This window comes from Balaenoptera borealis (assembly GCF_965194805.1).
Source record: "Balaenoptera borealis genome assembly, chromosome: 12".
Classification (NCBI taxonomy): domain Eukaryota; kingdom Metazoa; phylum Chordata; class Mammalia; order Artiodactyla; family Balaenopteridae; genus Balaenoptera; species Balaenoptera borealis.
In genome coordinates this window covers 46,136,621-46,159,787 of record NC_138869.1, presented here as the reverse complement: position 1 = coordinate 46,159,787, position 23,167 = coordinate 46,136,621, and the positions used below count along the sequence as shown (strand labels likewise).

At 43.0% G+C, this 23,167-nt stretch overlaps 3 protein-coding genes across 4 annotated transcripts in view; 2 read left to right on the top strand and 1 right to left on the bottom strand.

Annotated features, from left to right (window-relative positions):
- The window catches only part of LIMD1 (LIM domain containing 1), a 74,567-nt gene extending 66,639 nt beyond the window's left edge, over window positions 1-7,928 (top strand). Inside the window, exon 8 of the mRNA XM_082347381.1 lies at window positions 1,032-7,928. Coding sequence (XP_082203507.1) covers window positions 1,032-1,169 — 138 coding nt within the window. The 3' untranslated portion in view covers window positions 1,170-7,928. The remainder of the gene's footprint in view (window positions 1-1,031) is intronic.
- The window catches only part of SLC6A20 (solute carrier family 6 member 20), a 150,714-nt gene that overhangs the window by 31,245 nt on the left and 96,302 nt on the right, over window positions 1-23,167 (bottom strand). The window lies entirely within an intron of this gene.
- The window catches only part of SACM1L (SAC1 like phosphatidylinositide phosphatase), a 57,583-nt gene continuing 43,640 nt past the window's right edge, over window positions 9,225-23,167 (top strand). The window contains exon 1 of the mRNA XM_082347395.1: window positions 9,225-9,385. Within this exon, the coding sequence (XP_082203521.1) occupies window positions 9,354-9,385 (32 nt within the window). The 5' untranslated portion in view covers window positions 9,225-9,353. The remainder of the gene's footprint in view (window positions 9,386-23,167) is intronic.

Here is a 23,167-nt window from a genome sequence, read left to right as displayed (position 1 = left end):
GAGCTGGTGGAAGAAGTGGGGTGAAGCCTGATTTGGTGGTGGGAGGAGGGAGGTTGGAGAAGATGCATAAAAGTCTTTACTGTTTTCTCCATGTTTGTAACCACCAAGCCCTGAGCCCGTCACAGCTGCTCTCCCTGAAGCCACAGAGTGGGAGGGTCACGGGGGGTGTGGGTTTCAGGTCCTTTTGGGGGGCCAGATTGTCAGGCAGGTGTGTGATTTGAGGAATAGACTCCCTCCCCTCCAGCTTGTAGTCTGTTCTATCTGCCGGGAACCCCTTTTTCAGCCGAGCCCTGAAAATCATGAAGAAACCCCCCCTTGGAAACAGGCATGTCGCTGGTTGGTGTAAAGGCTGGTGGGGCCCATCTGTCCCTTCTCTGTTGTGTCACACCCCAGGCTGAAGGAGTCACTGGTGCCCCATGACTGTCAGGAGAGCCAGAGGTTGTGAAGGGTGCAAACGCGTTAAGTGCTGGTAGAATTTCAGCCAGAATTAAGTGGATTCACCAAAGGAAGGAGATTTATTTTGTGATGCTGTGGGTAGGGAGAACGAGTGTGGGTGACATATAGCTTGATCCCACTGCCAGCATTGAAGAAATAGGTGGGCATCACTGTCGGTTGGTACCGCAGGTGCTGGAAAAAAAGGTAAAGACACTTGCTCAACTGTGCTTCTATTCAACCCAATATATCCAAAATGTTATCGCTTCAACTTGCAGTTGAGAGAAAACATTTTTCCTGAGATATTTTACATCCTTTTTCTGTCCTAAGTTTTGGAAATCTGGTGTGTGTGTTTGCACTGACAAGACATCTCATTTCTGACCAGCCCCATTCCAAGTGCCGGAGAGCTTCATGTGGCCAGTGTTGGACAGTACAGTCCAGACCCTCACTGGGCTGGAGCTGCGTGTCTCTGCACCGGCATTTTTTTTTGCCCGGAAAGAATCTGCTGGTTTTACGGGACTGTGTGTGGCCTTTGTGTCACTCTTGCAGTCTTGTTTTGTTTTGTTTCGTCACCACTGGATATTTTTGCCTCACCCCAGGACTGCGGTCTGGAGCTCAATGATGAAGATGGTCACCGCTGCTACCCCCTGGAGGACCACCTGTTCTGTCACTCCTGCCACATCAAGAGGCTGGAGAAGGGTCACTCATCCACAGCCCTTCACCAGCACCACTTCTAGCCAGAGCCTCCTGCAGACCTCACGGTGGGGAGGAGGAGCCAGGGTTGCACCATGAGAAGTCCGCGGGTTAATTCCTGTCACCTCTGGGGAGGGATTGGGGGCGGGGGAGTGGAGGGGAGGCAGGTGCCTTTCCTTTAAACAAGGAGGGGATCCCTGCTGGTCTGGGATTATGTATTTTCCAAGTGCCTTTCACTGCTGCCACACCCTCATCAGATTACTCAGGAAGAAGCCCCAGCAAGCGTGGCATGTGACAGGAGATCTCATTAGTGTGACTGAATGAACCTTCCTGTCCCCTCTGGGAAGAGTTCACACTTCAGTGGGAAAGGTTTGCACTGAAGAGAGATTTCAGCTGCCGATATGTTCAATCCTTTCCCTCCCCTTCGGAAAATACCTGCACCCAAACACCCCCTCCCAACCCCTCCCCCGCCCCTCACACACCATAATTTAAGATTTCCTTCCACTCCAGAGCTTCAGTTCTTCTGTAGAATGGCTGCAAATTTTAATTGCATCATTGCAAGAGGGATGCTCTAACGTGTGCTTTGTATCTTAGGAAGAATTCACTTGGTAAAGCAGAGCCAAGGTGTGAAATAAGTGAGATGGGGTTTTCTCCTTGTGGCCTGATAGCATTCTGTGTGCCCCTGGAAATCGTCACTCCTTTAAAGGCAGCTGGCGGCCTGAAGGAGGATTGATCCTGTTCTAGGAAAGTGTGCTTTGGGATGAGAACTTGGTGCAGGCACCAGGCCTCTTTTGCCCGCCTGTTGTGCTTTTTTTCCTCTGGAGCTCTCAAGAATCTGGGACTTCAGAGTTCCCCCTGCAAAGGCTGGTCTCGGGATCTTTTGTGGGGATCCTCTTATGCCTATTTTCGCTTCTTTAACAATGGACTTTGGGGATGTGTGCCCACATACTGAGACCTGACCCCTTATTAATGAGGAGAGTTTTTGTGTGTAAGATCTCAAAGCCAGCCTGGGAGAGAGTGCCTGAGCGTAAGTTATGATATTCATTTCACAGGTTTCTCTCTTGCCAATTCAGGCATTATGCTTGAAGAAACCAGTATAAGGTACACTGCTTTTGTCTGTTTTTTTTTTTTTTCTTTTTCTTTCTGTAAAAATTGTTTCCCTCTACTTTCAGCCTCCCACACACAAAAAATACCTCACAGATAAGAGCTTCAAATTAAGGAGGAATTTGGCCATCACACTGGACTCAGCCAGTGTGTGTTAGGAACCTCTGGCTTCACCCAGGTCAGACCAGTGGGTCAGGGCACTGTAATCTTAACTAAAGTTCAGCTGGGAATAGATCTGATTGATACTGGGTGCTCCTGCCTTACGCATTTCATCATGCTGGCCCCCCGGGATGGCAAGGGCTAAGGGAGGGCCACCTACTGGCAGGATTTCAAGGCCACCTCTGCACTGAAGAGGCAAAATGTGCCCTGTGTGTCACACTCCTGAGGCCAGAGGTCAATACCCCTGGAAATTTCAATGAGAAGAAAGTGTGAGAAAAAGGTTGGCTAGCATTTGGCTTCTCAGCCCACGGGGAGGGACCCCGGGCCTTGTTGCAGGAGGGCAGGGGCCATCTCACCACTGCCAGCCAGGCTGGGAGCATGGCGGCTGGCATCTGCTCTCTGCCGCCTCACCTCACATCCAGAGGGAGGGGATTGGGTGGCTGGGGCCTCAGAGGGCATCAGTGGAACCCAAAGGCACAAGGGACTCACAGACTATTCACTGGGCCCAGTTCTACTTCTAAACCATGCTTTGACTCATTTGGTAGCAGTTGCCTGTAAGAAGCACAGAAATGGCACCATGGACTGTCTTTTCCATTTTTGTTAAATTCATTCTGCTGGAATCCTTTGGCCAGATGTTACTTCAGCCCAAGCTGTGTGATTCTATTGGTTCCTTTTCACAGGCTGAGCCTCCTAAAAACCCATGAATGTTTTTAGGAGGGCTAAAAATCCAGGGGGCTGGGGAGGTGAACCCTGGGGTCCCCCCCTCCCTTCCCAGCACATCATCCAGCTCAGCCTTGGCAAGGCTGGTGGGCAGATGGAGCCAGCCAGTGTGTCTCAGCCTGTCTCTGCCAACCTAGGATTATTTCTGGCCTTGATGACACACCTTTGCTCCACTAATCAAGTCAAGCAGAAGAAAGAAAATTGCCTTGGAGCCACATCAGAAGTAGCAGGGATTTGTTTGCAAATTGGGTAACAGTTGAGCCTTGAACAGCATGGGTTTGAACTGCATGGGTCCATTTATATATGGATATTTTTCAGTAGTAAATACTGCAGTCAGTACTACACGAGATCTGTGGTTGGTTGAATCCACGCTGCAGAGGGACCATGGTTACGGACGGCTGACTATAAGTTATGAGGATTAACCCTTAAGTTGTTCAAGGCATAACTGTAGTTTAAAAATCTGATTCATTTTTTAAATGAAATTTTTTAAGTGGCCTTGATGTAATTTTGATATCTCAGCAAATATTTTATACTGCTGAAGAAGAACAATAAGAGAATTTCTAGACACCCTAGAAATCTGAGCAGCAACTTCTCTTACTGTCAGTGTCCCTGGAGAGGGTACTGGGTAGGAATCTCCTACCAGTTTTGTCTCCTCCTCAGGCCCTTGCAAAAAAGCCATGAATAGATGCCCACTTACCTGGTATTTTAAACTTTCTATAAATTATTAGCCAAATAGAGCTATAATGGGGTTGTATTTATAGGCATGTAGAAAGAACACACAAGCACTTCGTAGACCAGGATGAATAAGTTTGTTTTAAAAGGTAGAGCAGATAGCCTTATCTTGAGTTCCCTAGATGACTCTTGGGCTTTAGATAAACAAGAATTATGGCCTGATTCCAGACGCCAAAGCCAGCCTCCAGCCTTCTCCTTTGCCTCACTTTGCCCTCTAGTTTTTTCTTGTCATTTCTTCCCCCCAGCTAGAGTCATTCAAAAACGGCCTGAGTGATCTGAGAAAAGCCAGGAATGCAGTTTGGCCTGTCATAGCAGGATCCTCTCTCTCTGACATTATCCTCCCATCTGTGGTTGAGTAGAGAGTAATTTGTTCATTTTTCACACAGAAGGGCATTGAGTTCTGTTGGGTCATTGCCTGCACGTGGCGGCAGGACTCAGGACTTTCTATTTCTCCGTGGTTAGTGCTTGAGCGAAAGCCTCTTTCGGCTGAGTCCACTGAGGTTGTGCCACTGCGTCCTGGGTGGCCGGTGGGATTATCAAGGAGTTCTGATTGCTTTCAAGTGCTGCCATCACCTTGTTTTAGTGGACTTGAGTTACCCAAGATGAAAAACAGAAATGTTAGAATTTGAGAGAATGATCTGGAATTCACACTCCTTTGCAGGCTGTTTTTGTGTGCCGTTTCCCACATGTGTGAAAGTATGAGAGCTATGATGGCTGCTAGTGCCCTTGCAAAGAATGTGTGCAAGACTTGACCCCAAACCATTGTTGCTTGATGCACTTGTTAAAACTGTCGACCAGGAAACCAAGTGCTTTGTATTCTCCTTTGTGCCAGGAATGAGTCCTAATTTCCCAGTTACTATTGGAAGTAAATTTTAAAAGCAGTAGGAAAAAGATGAGGAAGATGTGTTAGCTATCAATTGTTCTGAGCCAGAACTGGACAGATGTGGGAAATTTCTATATAGTGTATGAAAGTTTCACTCTGCAGGGAAATTATTTTCCCGTGTCTCTTCTTTTACTTTAATTGGTTCAAAATATTGTTCCTGTAAAATTATTCAAAATTTTACTGTTACTATAAAATTATTCAGAATATTGTTACTATAAAATTATCCAAAATATCATTACTATAAAATTATTCAAAAATTTACTGTTACTATAAAATTATTCCAAATATCATGACAATAAAACTGCCTTAATTTGTAGACTATTAAAGTGATCTCCAACATAATCATGTTTACTGGGTCTTCTTTTGTGTGTATGGAGTACGCAGATGGGGCTTTTTGCTAACGGGATTTGGTCTTTTAGAGCTCTGGATTCTTTTTGTTTTCTTTCTTTCTTTTCCATTATGGTTGATCACAGGACATTGAATATAGTCCCCTGTGCTATACAGTAGGACCTTGTTGTTTATCCATTCTGTATGTAATAGTTTGCATCTGCTAATCCCAACCTCCCAGTCCAACTCTCCCCCGCCCCCTTGCCCCTTGGCAACCACAAGTCTGTTCACTATGTCTGTGAGTCTGTTTCTGTTTCGTAGATAAGTTCATTTGTGTCATAGTTTAGATTCCACATAAAAGTGATATCATATGATATTTGTCATTTCTCTTTCTGCCTTACTTAGTATGATAATCTCTAGGTCCATCCATGTAGCTGCAAATGGCATTATTTCATTCTTCTTTATGTCTGAGAGCTCTGGATTCTTAAAGGAATATTCGGGCGTTGAAACTGTGTAGGGTCTCAGATTTTATCCTACTGGCAAGCTAATAAGCTAGCATGCCATGGTTTTGTGGATCCTGGCAGAAGTTATAAGACTCCTGGGTCAGAGGCAAAGGACACTTTATTACAGTAGCAGCAGTAGCATTTCACACTGTCAGCCTTTGCACTATTTGCCTGAGCGCCAGTTCCTACAGGGCCCCATGAAGAGGGCCAGGTGACACCTGCACATGCGGTGGGCTGTGTTACAAGAGGAAACCCAAGCTTAGAGAACCACAATCTTTTATAAATGGGCAGTAAACCTGCCTGACTTTTGCTCCAGAGAGAGACACTATCTCTTCCATCCAAGTCTGTTTACTACACAAACATCCTTGAAAAGGTAGTCTGGAAGTAAGGCAGTGCCTCCCTCACAAGATGTGTAGGAATGTGAGAGACCCTGGGAGAATCGTCTTCCAAGCATGCAGTTTCTTCACCTGGGACCTTATTATTGAGACTTCAGGTCATGCTCAAAACGGTGGTCGTTTTGTCTCCTTCCCTTTTGTGTATGTTACTGTTTTTTCTAATGAGGTTATGACCAAAGAATTCCAGAGGTGAGTGACCCTCTAGATTTAAGGCAACCACATACAGGAAGGCAGGACTTGCAGAGGGAAGGGGCAAGCAATGAGAGAGTGGCTATTCCGATTTTACAAATGTAGGCTGCTGTTTTTCTATGACCCTGATGCTACAAGGGATGAAGATGTAGTCAGGGGAAATGTTGTCTGGGCCAGGGTGTGCCCAGGACTAGAGATGAGGTCTCCCGATTGCTAACTAGCATGGGAGAAGGGGTGAGGAGCCAAGGTATGTGATTGCCATCTATACCCAGACAGGGAATAGCCCTGAATCTACTCATGTGGTCAACCCTCTGGTGCACAATAAGCCCTCGGGCAGGGTGGCTTTGGGGTCAGAAGCCCGGATTGAAGTTCTAACTCAGGCTTCACCACCAAATTGCTCAATGAACGTAAGCAAATTTAGTTTCCTCATCTGTAAAAATAGGGCTAACAACCGAACTTACCTTACAGGACTATTGTGGAACTGACTGAATTAGTCCAAGTAACGAGCTTAGAGCTCTTAATTTTTCAATAATAGTCACAGGTTTTAAGACTTACTTGATCTTTCCATTGGGACAACTAACAAAAGAAATTACAAATGGGTTAAAGTACATGGAAAAAACAATACAAACACAATTTGAAAAGAGCAACAGGGCTTCCCTGGTGGCGCAGTGGTTGAGAGTCTGCCTGCCAATGCAGGGGACACGGGTTCACGCCCTGGTGTGGGAGGATCCCACATGCCGCGGAGCAACTGGGCCTGTGAGCCACAATTACTGAGCCTGCGCGTCCGGAGCCTGTGCTCAGCAACAAGAGAGGCCGCGATAGTGAGAGGCCCGCGCACCGCGATGAAGAATGGCCCCCACTTGCCGCAACTGGAGAAAGCCCTCGCACAGAAACGAAGACCCAACACAGCCATAAATAAATAAATAAATAAAATATTTAAAAAAAAAGAAAAGAAAAGAGCAACAGAAGAAACCATAGGGTAAATATTGGTAAACTGGAATACATAAAAGTGAAAATTACTTGAGGTTCAAAAATATTATAAGGAAAAGGAAAATATAACAGATAAGCTAAAAAAATTGCAATGCGTTCGATAGCTGAAGAATTAATATCCTTAATGTATTTAAAAGTTTAACAAATCTATAAGAAGAAAATGAGTACATATATCAAGAGAAAATATATACATCAAGTAATATAAGTAAAAGGAAGTTCCGTTTTTCAGTTAAGAAAAGTGCAAAAAAATCATAATGAAATTTATAATACTCAGGGTTAGCATGCAAGGAAACTGATGCTATTGATAGAAATGTGTATTTGTTTAAATTTTTTGGCAGGCAACTTGAAAATATGTACCAAAGTCTTAAAAAGTCGATGAAATGGACCTTAAAAATGTCTCTCTGATCATTCAACATCTAAAAATTTGTAAGATATCAGAAATAATTCAACATAGCATTATTTTTAAAAAAGTGTTAAACTGACAACACAGATTCTCAACAAAGAGGGTAATGTTTAAAATATCTAGTTTTTTTTTTTTAAAGATTTGATGAAAGTTCATAATAATGCAGTTGACAGGAAAATTAGTTATTTCTGAGATATACATTTTAAAGTAATAACTAGGATTATGACATAACATTATACCAGAACATATAAGATTTTTAGAAATTTCATGTAATATATCTAGTTTTTTGATGGGTTATCTTCAAAGAATATTTAATGACCATAAATCTCAGACAAAAAGCTAAGGGGACAAAATGAGAACACAAAGACATTTGTGACAAAACCCCAAATTTGGAAAAACTACGTGTGTAGGTTTATATTAAAAAGTGTGGAAGAAAAAGTCCATAAGGAAAAAAAAATTATGACGTTAATAGTAATGACGGGGGGGGCGGGGATTATGACGTTAATAATAATTATCTCGGGATGGGAATTTGCGTTTTTTTGATTCCCAGTACTTTTCTGTATTTTACAAGTTTCCTGTAATTTGTTCAGGAGGAAGAAACGTTATATTGGAGAGATTAATTGATCGATTGAATGATTAGTTATGGACAGTGTCGGATGTTTCAGCCACTCTTCAGGTTTGACTCTCCTTTCCGCCACAGACCTTTCGGTCCTTCTCAGGTCTTCCCCCCAGGCGCCAATAAAATGAGGGGTAATATATAATACTAGATTACCTGGGGTCTTCGTACTGTAAAAACACCCATGTGCTAAGGTTTCCCGATTCACTGGGGACCAGGAGCTCTCAAGGGACAGGGCTGCAGACTCCGATCACTTTGCGGACCCCCTCTAACGCGCGCAGCCGCACTGCAGCGTTCCCGTCTCCGGGGCAGGTTAGAGCCAGAGCTCACCAGATCCTGGTAAATTGGGACTGTGCCGCTTTTTACGTCACCGTAGGGGTTCTGCTCCACGGGAAAAAGGGCAAGAACTGCTGCCTTAAATGCGCTTTTGTGTCATCCGCTAGCTAACCTCGGGCCAACAGCACGCCCCCCTACTGCAAACTACCACCATTCTAGGTGTGTTTTCCTACATGTACCCCATTTACAGAGTCTCCTCGTGTGCATCATTAATTAGGACGCTTTGCAGCTTACAAACCGCCTCACACAACTCCGGCTTCCAAACACAGCTTAAAAAATGACATTTCGGGCAGAGTAGCGTTAAAATTCAAGATATTTAACCTTCACACCAGAGTCCTTTCTATGGACGTTCTGTAACATCAAACCCAGGTGTGACTAAAAAGTACGCCTCGAGCCAGCCAGGAGTCGAACCTAGAATCTTCTGATCCGTAGTCAGACGCGTTATCCATTGCGCCACTGGCCCCGTACTAGCGGGGTTTGCACTGTAGCATAGATCACGCCTTACGCATCTACAACAGGCTCCCCGACACTAGCGCTGCGCTTCCGCCCCTGAGCCGGGCGTCGCGGCGCTAGTCCACAGCTCCCAAGGCTCCGCCTTTCCCCAACCATGCGCTCCGCCAATCCGCAGCGGTGACGTCACGGCACTCTTCGGCGCAATCCAATCCGCCGCGTCGGACTGCGCCTTTAGCGTTCTCTAGCGCGCGCGCTAAGTTTGTCCACGGTCGCCTCCCGTTCGGGAGGAGCACGGCCGGGCGGGGAGAGGAGGTGGGACGAGGTGGGGCGTTGCGGCCGCCGTGACAGGGTGACCGGGAGCGCCGTAGCCGAGGTGGCGGGGCGGGCGGAAAGAGCAGGGAGGAGGTTGTGGTGCAGGATGGCGGCAACAACCTACGAGCGGCTGAAGCTGTGAGTTCCGCGGCCCGGAAGCCGTTGCCCGAAAGGGTCTGCGGGGCGGCGGGTGGGGCGGCAGGTGTGGGCCGCCGGCAGCGGGGAGGCTTCCTGAGTCCCGGGGCGGCGGGCCGGGTGTGGGAACCCCGCGCGCTCCCCGCCTTACTCGCCGGGCGCGGCCGCCCCCGGCGCCGCGCCCGAGTCGCCACAGGCCCGGGAGCGGCAGTCCCGCCAGCTTTTCTCCGCTCGACTCGGCCTCAGAGCCCACGGCGAGGGACCGAAGCTGCGCACCGCCTTCCGGCGAGCCGGGCTCGGCGTTTGGATGCAGCCCTTCGGGGCACGCTCCTCCCTACTTTATTTTTATTTTTTATTGTTTGGAGAGGTGGCGGCTAAATTTATCCTTATTGCTTAGGAGAGAAAACGAGATGTTTTTTTCTTATTTCATGGACCCATAGCAGCATGTTAGAGGCCACACACAAATGGATAAACCTTTCTCTATCTGGGCATTGAAGCCTTCCTGACCGGTCTTTAGGATGCAGGAAAAATTTAAAGTACAGTCAATACTCTTAAGGTCCTAAAAGGTTTACTTGGCTTTAAATATTATACTGCCCAATTATAAAGCAGATTGTTAAGTCCATGTGGACAGCCAGGGGCTACTGTCGAGAATTTTGGCATTGCAAATTGAATTTTCGGTAAAGCGAAGCTCTTGAGGCTCTGAGAAATAGGCTCTGGTTGTTAGAGTTGTAAATTAGGTATTTGTAGGGTTTGGGGTTCGTCCTGGGTTTAAAACAAAAGCAAAAACATGTATTTCCCTTAGCATTACTACCAGCCCCTATGCTTTTCTTGTCTGTGAATAACTTGGTTCTACTCACTTTGTGTTTACTGCTTTACCTCTAGACTGAAAATCCAGTGACCACATCTCAGAAAGTCTTTGGCACCAGAAGCAGATGTGATTTTTGAGAAGCTTATCTATCCCTAAATAAGTTAAAATATCTTGAGACTTAGGCACAGGTATCGCATTTCCTATACAAGGATATGAGGACATCAAGATGTGGTTTGGGCACTTCCTATGCTCCCCAGAACCTCAAGCTCACTTAACTTTCTGGAAGGTTCAGTTAAAAGTTAGCGCTGCAGAATTGGAAGTGAGGCCATCTCGACATCAGATGTTTTGCATAAAAGAAGATTACTTTTTTCTCAGTCCACCCCCCTTGCCTCTTCTCTTCACTGTAATTCCCTTGAAAAACCCCAGCTGCACACTTCCCTCCACATTTTCCTTGCCAGGTTTCCTTATTCTCTCCCAGTTCCCCTTCACAAGGTGATCACCTTGTTGGTGAATGAGCCTAGGAAAGTGTCTTTGACTGAGGTACTGGCGGGGCCAGTGTCACGTGTGCTGTGTTGGCTAATTAGGTTATTGTTGTCTACCTGATAGTCATTAAAGGGTTTTAATGTGATCCTACACCAGGTCTCAGTTGTGTTTAAGAAATATGGAGCCTTGGCTTGATTGCAGCTCAGCGTTAGGTTACGAAATGCAATCGAATTTTCCTGTGGCAAAGATTGAATGGAATGGAGAACTTGAGAGTTATGATGATAACTGCCAAGGAGGCAATAAATGCCCAGTCCAGACCTTAAAAAAAAAAAAAAAAAAGCTCTATATCCATAAAAGAGAAAGGAAATTTGGCACTGAAGTGGTGACGCTGATGCTTTTGTATTGATTTTTGTGAGAAGTGGAAACTATAAATTTGGGGGAAAAAGTAAATCTGGGGTTATATGAAAGTCATTCTCTAATTTTTCAGTGCTTAACTTCTTTCCCTGAAAAAAACTAGTTCTAAGTGCTCCTGTAAATGAAGGTACAACTTTTTTACAACTTTGTTTTTCTTTGCCAAGGAGTTTGTGAGTTGGAGTCTCTGCTCTTATTTCTTTTGTTTGGCCCTTGCTGCTCTGAGGCGTGGTTTTAAAATGTGGCCTCTGACCTAAGGTGTATTCTTCTTTAGATGCATTGGAGGTGGAAGTGGTTTCTGACCCATATAAGAATTAGTAGGACATAACGGCCATTTTTAAAAGTGCCTAGAGATATGTTTTAAGGAAGATCCGTACAAGAGATAGTTTGATTATTTTATTATGAAAGTATTGTTACTGGGTTTATTTAAATATTGAAGTGCTTGGGATTTTAAAAATTTGTTCTCTGTTATGCCATACATTTTTTCCAGTCCATCTCTGTCCTGTGGTGTTCACCTTCGTAATGCCCTAAGTTTCATCCTCTACTCTCCTGCTTAAAATCTCCAGTTCCATTTTATTGACTTACAGGAATAAGCCCACATTTCTTAGCCACCTGTATTCTAGCCTCTTCACAGTCTATCCCCAACCTTATTTCCCATAACTGCCTAGTGCTTTTTTTTTTTTTTTCCTTTTTTTCCCTTTCACCAGACTTGGTCACCCTCTTTTTGCTTCAAGCTTGGGCTTATTTTGATCTTTCTATCCAGAATGTTTTCTTCCTCTCTCCCCTCTTTACATGCTGATCACATCTATGGTAGAGCCGAGACAACTCAGGCTTTTTAAGTCAGAACAGACTTAAATTTATTTAGACTTAGATTCACCTGCTATTTGCTTTGTGTCCTGACCATGTTACTTAATCTCTCTGAATCGGGTTTTCATCTGTAAAATGGGAACGTTTCTACTTCACAGTATTATAAGGACTGAAAGAGCGTAGATGAAACCAGCATACTTAACAGATACTCCTCGTCTCTGCAAAGCCTTTTTTCCGATGTCTTTTCTTTCACTGAGCTCCCATAACAGTCTACTGTCACAGGAACTAGACACCAAACATCTATATGAGTTTTCACATTCTGTCTCTTATGATTCATTAGCAGTGTAGTTACTGTCTGATGGACACGAGGACTGAAAGAATGATTGAGCCGTAGCACTGTTTGAACCACTCACTTTGCCGCCTAGAAATGAAGTCATTAATAAATACTTTGTTTCTCCAACTAGGTTACCAGTATGTAGAACATATTAGAAACACCTTAACATTGATTTCTTCTCTAGTCCTCAGTTCCTAACGTAAAGCCTGGTGCATTACAGGTCCTCAGTGGATCACCTAAGTAAATGAAAAGAACTTTCCAGTATAGAACACCTACCAGTACTTCAAAAAAACAAAAAAAACAAAACACAGTCTGGGGTAATTTGGAATGTATTCTTTTGAAGTAGCAGCAACTTAAGTCATTTTATGTATGGTATTATCTTTCCAGTGCCTCTGTGAAGTCTAGGTTGATATACATCATCTGTCATTGTTGAAGACAGGGAGATAATTGCCCTTGGCCCCCACAGTTAGGTCACACAGCCAAACCATGGCAGAACTGACCGTGGAACACAGCAGGCCCAGAGTCCAATGATCTTTTCATTATATTGCATTATTCAGATTACCTTTTTTCCCATCAGATTGCTCTCACCTTAGTCCTCGGACATGTCTGGTATAGAAATGAGTTACTTAACAACTGAAAATAATTGACATGTTCATTATGGATTTTTGATGTAGAAAACAATATTGATTTGTTCAGAATTTAAAGTTTATACTATTTAAACATCCAGGCAGTTCTTAATATTCCTATTTTGCAACTCCTTTTTTCATTTAAAATCATTTGTGTAAGCCTTTGTAATGTCAAACAGTGATAAGTTTGAAATTGCAAGACAGTTAACAGAAATCCATGATTGGAAACATTTAAAGCATTTTTTTCCTTTTAAAGGTCAGGTGAAAAAAGTGTAAGGCAGGAAATTAGAAAGTGAATCAGGTTGCAGCTTCTATCTGAAGAAACATTGTTTCCTCAGTTAAGAAGTGGACTTTCTTTTTAAAAGATTGTCATAGCTGTGAGGTCAGCCAGGGGAGAGGTGATAGAATCCTGAGAACAGATGTAAACTAAGCAATTCTGTGATGAAGATATATGTAGTTTACACAGTACAGTGAACATTCAGATTACTCACACATCTCTCTTCTTGACTGCCTTCATCCAATTCCGCCTCTCCCGTCCACCCCTCCTCCCGCCTGTCTCTGATAACCACAAATCTTATCTCTTTTCTATGATTTTGTTTTTGAAGTGTAATTGACCTACAGTGCTATGTTAATTCTTGGTACACAACATAGTGATTTGTTTTTTTTTTTTTTTAATTTATTTATTTATGGCTGTGTTGGGTCTTCGTTTCTGTGCGAGGGTTTTCTCTAGTTGTGGCAAGCAGGGGCCACTCTTCATCGCCGTGCGCTGGCCTCTCACTGTCGCGGCCTCTCTTGTTGTGGAGCACAGGCTCCAGACGCGCAGGCTCAGTAGTTGTGGCTCACGGGCCCAGTTGCTCCGCGGCATGTGGGATCTTCCCAGACCAGGGCTCGAACCCGTGTCCCCTGCATTGGCAGGCGGATTCTCAACCACTGCGCCACCAGGGAAGCCCGGTATTTTTGTACATTTAAAAATTGTCACCATAAGTCTCGTTATGATATGTCAGCATACAAAGATATTACATAGTTATTGACTATATCTCCCACAGTGTACATTTCATACCCTTGACTCATTTACAGTGTTTTATAACTGGAAGTTTGTATCTTTTAATCTCCCTCACCTATTCCTTTCCTTCCCCTACCTACCTCCACTCTGGCAACCCTCTGTTCTCTGTATCTCTAACTCTGTTTCTGTTTTGTTTGTTCGTTTGTTTTTTAGATTCCACATATAGGTAAAATCATACAGTGTTTGTCTTTCTCTTTCTGACTTATTTTACTTAGCATAATACCCTGTCGGTGCATTGGTTGTTGCAAATGGCAAGATTTCATTGTTTTGTTATGGCTGAGTAATATTCCATTGTGTGTGTATATATATATCTCTCTCACACGTTTTTTATCCATTCATCCATTGATGGGCGCTTGGGTTGCTTCCATAACTTGGCTTTTGTAAACAATGTTGCATTGAACATAAGGGTACGTATATCTTTTCTAATTAGTGTTTTGTTTTCTATTATTACTAAGGAATGGAATTGCTGGATCATATGGTAGTTCTATTTTTAATTTTTTGAGGAAGCTCCATACTCTTTTCCATAGTGGCTGCCCTAATTTACCAACAGTGCAGTGTTCCCTTTTCTTGACATTGTCACCAACACTTACTGTATTTGTTGTCTTTTTGATAATAGCCATTCTGACAGGTGAGAGGTGGTATTTCATTGTGGTTTTGATTTGCATTTCCTTCATGATTAGTGATGTTGAGCATCTTTTCATGTGCCTATTGGCCATCTGAATATCTTTGGAAAAATATCTGTTCAGATCCTCTGCCCATGTTTTACTCAGGTTATTCATTTTTTTTTTAACTTTTTTTTTTTTTTTAATTTATTTTTGGCTGCTTTGGGTCTTCGCTGCTGCGCACGGGCTTTCTCTAGTTGCGGCACGTGTGCTTCTCATTGCAGTGGCTTCTTTGTTGCGGAGCACAGGCTCTAGGCACGCGGGCTTCAGTAGTTGTGGAATGAGGACTCAGTAGTTGTGGCTCGCAGGGTCTAGAGCTCAGGCTCAGTAGTTGTGGTTCACGGGCTTAGTTGCTCTGTGGCATGTGGGAGCAGGGCTCGAACCCGTGTCCCCTGCATTGGCAGGCGGATTCTTAACCACTGCACCACCAGGGAAGTCCCTGTTCATTTTTTTTTTGATCTTGAGTTGTTTGAGTTCTTTTAATATTTTGTATATTAACCCCTTATCAGGTGTATCATTTGCAAATATCTTCTCACAGTCAGTAGGCTGCCTTTTTGTTTTATTGATAGTTTCCTTCACTGTGCAAAAGCTTTTTAGTTTGATGTAGTTACATTTGTTTATTTTTGCTTTTGTTTCCCTTGCCTGAGGAGACATATCCAAAAAAAATATTACTAAGACTGATGTCAAAAAGCATCCTGCCTCTGTTTTCTTCTAGAGGTTTTATGGTTTCAGGTCTTACGTTTAAGTCTTTAATCCATTTTGAATTTACTTTTGTGCATGGTGTGAGAGAGTAGTCCATTTTGATTCTTTTGCATCTAGCTGTCTCATTTTCCAAGCACGCTGTCCTGGAGAATGTTCCATGTGCACTTGAAAGAAGTTCTTTCTTTTTTTTTTATGTGTGTATCTGTTATAGATTTTTGGTTTGTGGTTACAGTGAGGTTTATATATAGCAGTCTGTCTGTCTATCATTATTTTAAGCTGCTGATCTCTTAAGTCAAACACATTTTAACAACCTTGCATTTTTGCTCCTCTTCTCCTCCTTACCCCGCATGCTTACTCTTTTGATGTCATCTTTTATATCTTTTTGTTTCGTGTATCCCTTAACTACTTATTGTGGATGTAGGTGATTTTACTGGCTATATCCACTGGCTGCAGAGCTCATGGTGTCCCAGAGCTCGTGTTGGCCTGCTGGTGGGCAGAGCCCAGGCCCAGGGGGCTGGGCTGGGTCCTAATATGGCAGGCTGTGGGGCTGCGGTGGTCCTGGGGCTGTTGTCTGCCCACTGGTGTGTGGGGCGGGGACCTAGGGCATCCCAGAGGTGGTGCCTACACATTAGTGGGTGAGGCTGGTCCTAGGGCTAGTGCCAGCCCACTGGTGGGCTGAGCTGGGTCCCAGGGTCTCTGGTGGCAGGGTCCTGGGGATTCTGGGGCTAGTACTGGGACCCTGGTGTCTAGGGGTGGTCCTGTGCACTTTGGTGGACAGGGCTGGCTGCTGGGGCAGCTGTGGACTCAGAGGGGTCTTAAGAGAGCATGTCTGCTGGTGGGTAGGTATGGCTGTGTCTCTGCCTGGCTAGTTGCTTGGCCTGAGGTGTCCGGGTACTGATGCTGATGGAGCCAGTTTAGGCAGTGGGTGGGGCCAGGTCCTTGTGCTAGTAAGCTAGAAGGAGGACTCCAAAATGGCACTTGGCACCCCCAGTGTCCCCGTGGTAGAGCTTCTAAAGATGGCTGCCACCATCTGTGTCCCCAGGGTGAGCCAGTTGCCTCCTGCCTCTCCAGGATCAGCAGGTGAATCTGACCCAGGCTCCTTTCAGATTTTTGCTTCTGTCCTGGGTCCTGGAGCATGTGAGATTTTGTGTGTGTCCTTTAAGAGTGGAGTCTCTTATTTCCCACAGCCCTCTGGCTCTTCTGATGGTAAGTCCCACTGGCCTTCAAAGCCAAACGTTCTAGGGGCTCATCTTTCTGATGTAGGAACCCCGAGCTGGAGAGCCCGATGTGAGGCTGGACCCCTCGCCCCTTGGGGAGAGCCTCTGCAGTTGTAATTATCCTCCCATTTGTGGGTCGCCCCCACTGTGGTATGGGTCTTGGTTACACTGGCTCTCCTCCCCTCCTACCCGTTTTGTTGTGGTTCCTTTTTTATATTTTCAGTTGTAGAAGATCTCTTCTGCTAGTCTTCCAGTTTTTCTCATCAGTAGTTGCTCTGTAAAGAGTTGTAATTTGGTGTGCCTGTGGGAAGAGGTGAGCTCAAGGTCATCCTACTCTGCCATCTTGGCCACACATCTCCATGGGCCTTTATTTTCAAAGCTTAATAGGCTTTGAAGTCCATGGTCTCTGGGATCAAGAAGAGAGAGTGCAAGCTCATGCCTATTTTGATATATCTTCCAAAATATGTGTTATCTTAACAGAAACTAGGACTCTGGGTTGATATCACATCCCCTGTCTTGAAAGAAACTAGGTAGTATTCCTGTTCTGTTAGTTAATAGTTGATACCTATTGGATTCTGATAACCTCACCAGACAGTTTATTTTAGTATACAGTATTACTTTGAACTTTAGAGATTTGATATCAACAGCATAGTTAATGACCAGATAATCTTCTTGGAGGGAATTTCTTTAACTTCTAAGATCTATTTCATAAATAAGTAATGTGAGAGAGTTTTACTGAAATGAGAAACATCACACCAGTTGAGGGCCATTCTTTTTGCAACAGGGAGAGGATTTTGCCTAGATATTTGTTCATCATTGAGTCTTCTGTCTTGGTTTCCATGTACTTATTACATTGAGAACTTAGCAGAGCCTGTTGACTGGTTAATTTTGGAAAAACTCCAGGCAGAACTTGGTGTTAGTGATACTTTGTAGACTTTCTATTTAGAGAACACCCTGCTTCCTCTTTCTCTTCTTATAAGTTACAGTATAACTTCAAATCCAGTTAAAATTTGACCTCTCATGATCTTTCCTTAGCTAAGAGAAAAGAAACAATTTTTAAAATTCTGTTTATTCTGTCACTGAGCCAAAGAAAACATTAGTTAAGGGCCATATAGAAAAAACAATGTATGTGTTTTCTGACTAATTACATTCTATTCTCTAAGAAAATTGATTGAGCTTTTACTATCTTGTGTGAGAATACCAATGGGAATGGATAAGCTTAGAGTCCTTGTCTGCAGAGGCTTGGTAGCCTGTTTGGTGAAGATTTTTTTAAAATAAATTTATTTATTTATTTATGGCTGCACTGGGTCTTTGTTGTTGGGTCTTCATTGCTGCGTGCATGCTTTCTCTAGTTGCGGCGGGTGGGGTCTACTCTTTGTTGTGGTGCGAGGGCTTCTCATTGTGGTGGCTTCTCTTGTTGCAGAGCTCGGGCTGTAGGCTCACGGGCTTCAGTAGTTGTGGCACGCAGGCTCAGTAGTTGTGGCGCATGGGCTTAGTTTCAACACGGCATGTGGGATCTTCCCAGACCAGGGCTCGAACCCATGTCCCCTGCATTGGCAGGCGGATTCTTAACCACTGCGCCACCAGGGAAGTCCCTGGTGAAGATTTAAAAACAAAAATAACAATAAAACCATAACCCCAGCAAAAATTTTACCCTGAATGTTTACTCAAGTGTTTCTGACTGTAAGTGCTAGAGAGTTAAAGTTAATTTCATGAGCTTTTGAAATGAAACCTGGGAGTATAAAACTTACAGAATAAAATTTATTACATAAAACACATTTCAGATCAGTATTAATTTAAGGCCAATTAAACAGTGGTGGGAAATGGAAGGAGGGAAAGGAGAAGAGGAAGGCAGCAAAGGCATACGTAAATAGCTGAGTTGGGATGACACTTGCTGTTATTAGTTGGATTAATTAGAGCGATTACTTGTAATTACTCTTAGAAATGTTGATTAGCTGGCAGTCACTGTTCATATCTCCAATTCTTGCTCCAATTCTTAAGCCATTTTCAATAACATTTATCAGAGCAGCCTGGTGGCAGCACCAGCAACTTAGATTCTAGCAACATCTCTCTGAGAGGTAAGGTAAGATCCAGCAAAGGTCCCAGAGCCCTTAGGCTAGATAGAACTCTTTACCTTGATCCACAATTACTCTTATTTTTGTTTTTGTTCTTTTAACACCTTTTTAAGCTTAATTTTTATTATAATCTAATACAAGTGTAAGGTTTAAAACTAAATAGTTACACAAAGCTTATATAATAAAAGAGCACTTTTCAGCACTCCCAACTCCCATTGTCCCAGAGACATCTATCAATACTTTCATTTTTTTAAAATGTTTATTTATTTAGGTTGTGCTGGGTCTTAGTGGTGGCATGCAAACTCTTAGTTGTGGCATGTGAACTCTTAGTTGTGTCATGTGAACTCTTAGTTGCAGCATGTGGGATCTAGTTCCCTGACAAGTGATTGAACCCGGGCCCCCTGCACTGGGAGCGTGGAGTCTTACCCACTGGACCACCAGGGAAGTCCTAGTACTTTCATGTTTTTAAGCAGTTTCTTCTGGTATTTTGCTTCACACTTCTAAACAACATGCTTATACTGCTATTTCCTGATTTTTTTTTTCAGTTTCAGTCATATGATGAGTTTTTACTTCAGAAGATGAGAATTTAGCTTTTTTTTGTTTTTTGTTTTTTGTTTTTTTTGAGAATTTAGCTTTTATACCTCTTACATTTCCTTATAAAAATGCTTTGTTTTTCCTTGAATTAAAAGGTTTGCTTGACTTTTCTTTAATGTACCTGTTGCTAATTAATCTTCAGTCTCTGGGACAGCAGTAAAACTCCTCTGCTGACGGTTAACTGTCAACTCATCTTCTTCTGTGAGGCTTACCTCCAGGAGCCCTGTCCCCTCTGCTTTAATCTGGACTGGCTGTTCTTTAGGCCTGTTGCATTGTCCTGGAACCTCCCTTTACCATCATCATGAGAATTTCTTTTACCTCTCTCCTGTTTTGGATTCCAAGTCTAACTCTTGATTTACTCCATGTCGATGAAACAACTTTTGCTTCTTTCCAAGAAAGAGTGAAAGAGAAGTATCTTTTGAGATATTGCACATCTGAAAATGCTTTCATTCTATCCTCACATTTATTTGTTAGTGTGGCTAAGTATAGAATTTTCAGAAATTATTATCCTTCAGAATTTTAAAGACCTTGCTGTTGAATAGTCCAATGTGTTGCTGTTGAATAATCCAGTAGTGTGGCTGTTGAATATTTCAGCGCTTCTTTCTCTTAGTTTTTTTTTTTTTTTTTCTGGAAACTTTAAGATTGTATCTGTATAGTGTTTTGAGTTTTACACTTAATGTGCCTCTGTGTGTGTGTGTGTGTGTGTGTGTGTGTGTGTGTGTGTGTGTGTGTTTTTCATATATTTGGTGGGCCTTTTCATCTGGAAACTTGTCCTTTGGCTTGAGGTTTCTTCTTTGTTTTTGTACTATTTCTTTGATAAATTTTTTTCTTGTGTACTCTTCTGGAATTCCTGCTAAGTGGATGTTGAACATCCTGGATTGTGCCCCTCTCTTTCTTCCTGTCTTCTCTCCCCCTCCTGTCTCTTTCCCTCTCCCTCTTTCTTCCTTCCTATGCTTTTCTGTTTTACAGCTCTTACCTTTTTATTCTGTTCTCAAGGAGAGTTCTTCAGTTTTATTTTCCAGTCCTTCTATTGAATATTCAAGTTATTATTTCTGCTGTCAGTCCAAAAACATGTTCTTGCTTGCTGAATCTCCTCCCCCTCCCCCTCCCCCTCCTTCTTTTTGGTATTCTTGTTTCATGAATGCAATGTCTTCTCTCTGAGGCTACCAGTTATAAATGTGTTTTGAAGTTTTATTCTGTTCTCAGCATAGTTTGTTTACCCAAAGTTATTTTTCTCTTTGTTTTGTTCTGTGTCTTCTGTGATGGAAGCTTATCTCAAATATCTGGTGATCCTTGGTTGTCATTTCATGTTTAAGAATGAGGCACTAAAAAATTGATTGGAAGGGTCTGTTTGTGGGTCAGGATTTGTCAATTGGTGGCCTTCACTGTAGAGTGATTGTGCAGGAACTCAACTGTTTCTTTGGGGGAGATGCCCTAAATGTCAGCATTTGCAGGTCTTTTGGGCCAGTAAGTTTCTTCAGAGACGGTATTCATAGCTCCTTCGGGAGTTGGGGGAGTGGGATGCTTGGCTGCTAGCATTCTGGGAACCTGGCAGCGGAAGAGAGTGGATGATCCCAATCTGTAAGCAGACCTTCTCTGTGTCTCCAGACTTTACTTGACTCACTCTGGTCCTCAGCTGTGCCTGGTTTCTGGAGTTCAGGGCCTCTCTTGTTGAACTGCTCTAAGCATTAAATCGTGTGGTCAGGGAGGTACCTGGACTCTAGGTTTGGGTAGGGATCTGATTGTTCCTTACACAGACTTTGAACCACCTTATTCTTACCCCCAACCCTGCAGTTAATCTCACTGCCCCACCTCATCCCCTACCCAGGTCCTTAGTTGTTGAGGCTTTTCAGCACTCTACAGCTGGAATCTGCTTACTTTGTTGGCTCTCACCCCATAGGCAGTTAGATTCTGTAGTAACTTAATTAGCCCATTTCCAAGCACTTTTCTTCTTCCAGACCTGCATTTGAATGACTAGTATCTGCCCCACAGCCTGCACCCACCTCTTGGTACTACCCAGATTCCATCTTCTGAAAGAATATCAAGGCTTTTTCTCTGGAGGGTTTTCACTCTTGGAAATTCATTTCATTCTACTTCGATTAAAAAACTAATTTGTTGATCTTCTCATTTCAAATGTACCTAGCCAAACTGGAAGTGTTATATATAGTATATTTCACTTTCGTATAAAAGAAATTTCCATTTCTTTTTTTTAAAAAGCTTCTTGGTTACATTGCTTTTTGGAGACCATAAACACTGAACTGAACGTGTTTATTTATTTATTTATTTTTGGCTGTGTTGGGTCTTCGTTTCTGTGCGAGGGCTTTCTCCAGTTGCGGAGAGCGGGGGCCACTCTTCATCGCGGTGCGCGGGCCTCTCACTATCGCGGCCTCTCTTGTTGCGGAGCACAGGCTCCAGACGCGCAGGCTCAGTAGTTGTGGCTCACAGGTCTAGTCGCTCCACGGCATGTGGGATCTTCCCAGACCAGGGCTTGAACCCGTGTCCCCTGCATTGGCAGGCAGATTCTCAACCACCGCGCCACCAGGGAAGCCCCACAAATTTCCATTTCTAACTTTGTACTTTTAAGGATTTTAAACACATAGTGAGGTTATTAACTTTGACTGCGATTATTAGGAATGTAACAATTAGTAAAGGCCTATTTCTGTGGCTGTGTATTTTTTTTTATATGATTTAAAGTCTTAATCCAAGATGTATATATATATTTTAAAAAAATGTTTATTTATTTGCAGCTGCATTGGGTCTTCATTGCAGCGTGCGGGCTTTCTCTAGTGTGGCGGGCAGGGGCTACTCTTCGTTGTGGTGCGTGGGCTTCTCATTGCGGTGGCTTCTCGTTGTGGAGCACGGGCTCTAGGCGTGCGGGCTCAGTAGTTGTGACTCACGGGCTTAGTTGCTCCGCGGCATGTGGGATCTTCCCAGACCAGGGCTCGAACCCGTGTCCCCTGCATTGGCAGGTGTATTCTTAACCACTGCGCCACCAGGGAAGTCCCCAAGATGTATATATTTTTTCAGTGTTCCACAGCCTTCCAGATGAGTTTTAAATTTAAATGTCAAGTTGGGAAAATTTTTTTAATTGCTTATATTAGGGATACTTTTTGTTCCATATATATTTTTTAATATATTTATTTATATATTTATATATATATATATTTTACATAATTATACATATTAAAATTTTAATAGGAAATTTTTCTGCTCTTATAAGCATTTGATTTTATAATAAATATCACTGACTAAAAGGTATCTGTTAGGTAACACACCAAAACTTGTATATGGAAACAAGTATGATTTTTTTTAATTCATTGACTTCATTCAAATAATTTATTTTTATGGTAGAAGTTTTACAGGTGAGAAGGTTAAATACATTGGTTCTAGGGCCCCGTCAGTTACCCAAATTCAAAGATGCTCAAGTTCCGTATATAAGTGGCGTAGTGTTTACATATAACCTATGTACATCCTCCTGTATACTTGAAATCATCTCTATATTATAATACCTAATACAATGTAAATGCTATGTAAATAGTTGTAAATACAATGTAAATGCTATGTAAATAGTTGTAAGTACAATGTAAATGTTATGCAAATAGTTGCTGGTGTTCAGTAAATTCTAGTTTTGCTTTTTTGGAACTTTCTGGAATTTTTTTTTTTTTTTTTGAATATTTTCAATCCACTGTTGGTTGAATCCACCCTTGTGGAACCCATGGATAAGGAGGGCCTACTGTATATAGATAAAAGAAGTCAAAGTATAAGAGGGTGGAGCTATTGAGGGAACACAGTATGCATTTCTCTACTGGCTGTTTATTTAGATGCAAGCTTTGTGTTTTTGTCCACTGTATTGAAAAAGTGGAGGAATTTGATTTCTGAGATTGAATGTTGATAATCATCTCACATTAAGAATAACATTAGTTATTAAAGAAGTAACACCATTTGTGTGAAGTAAACTGTGCTAGCTTCCCCCCCCCCCCCCTTGCCCAAATACAGCTGTGAA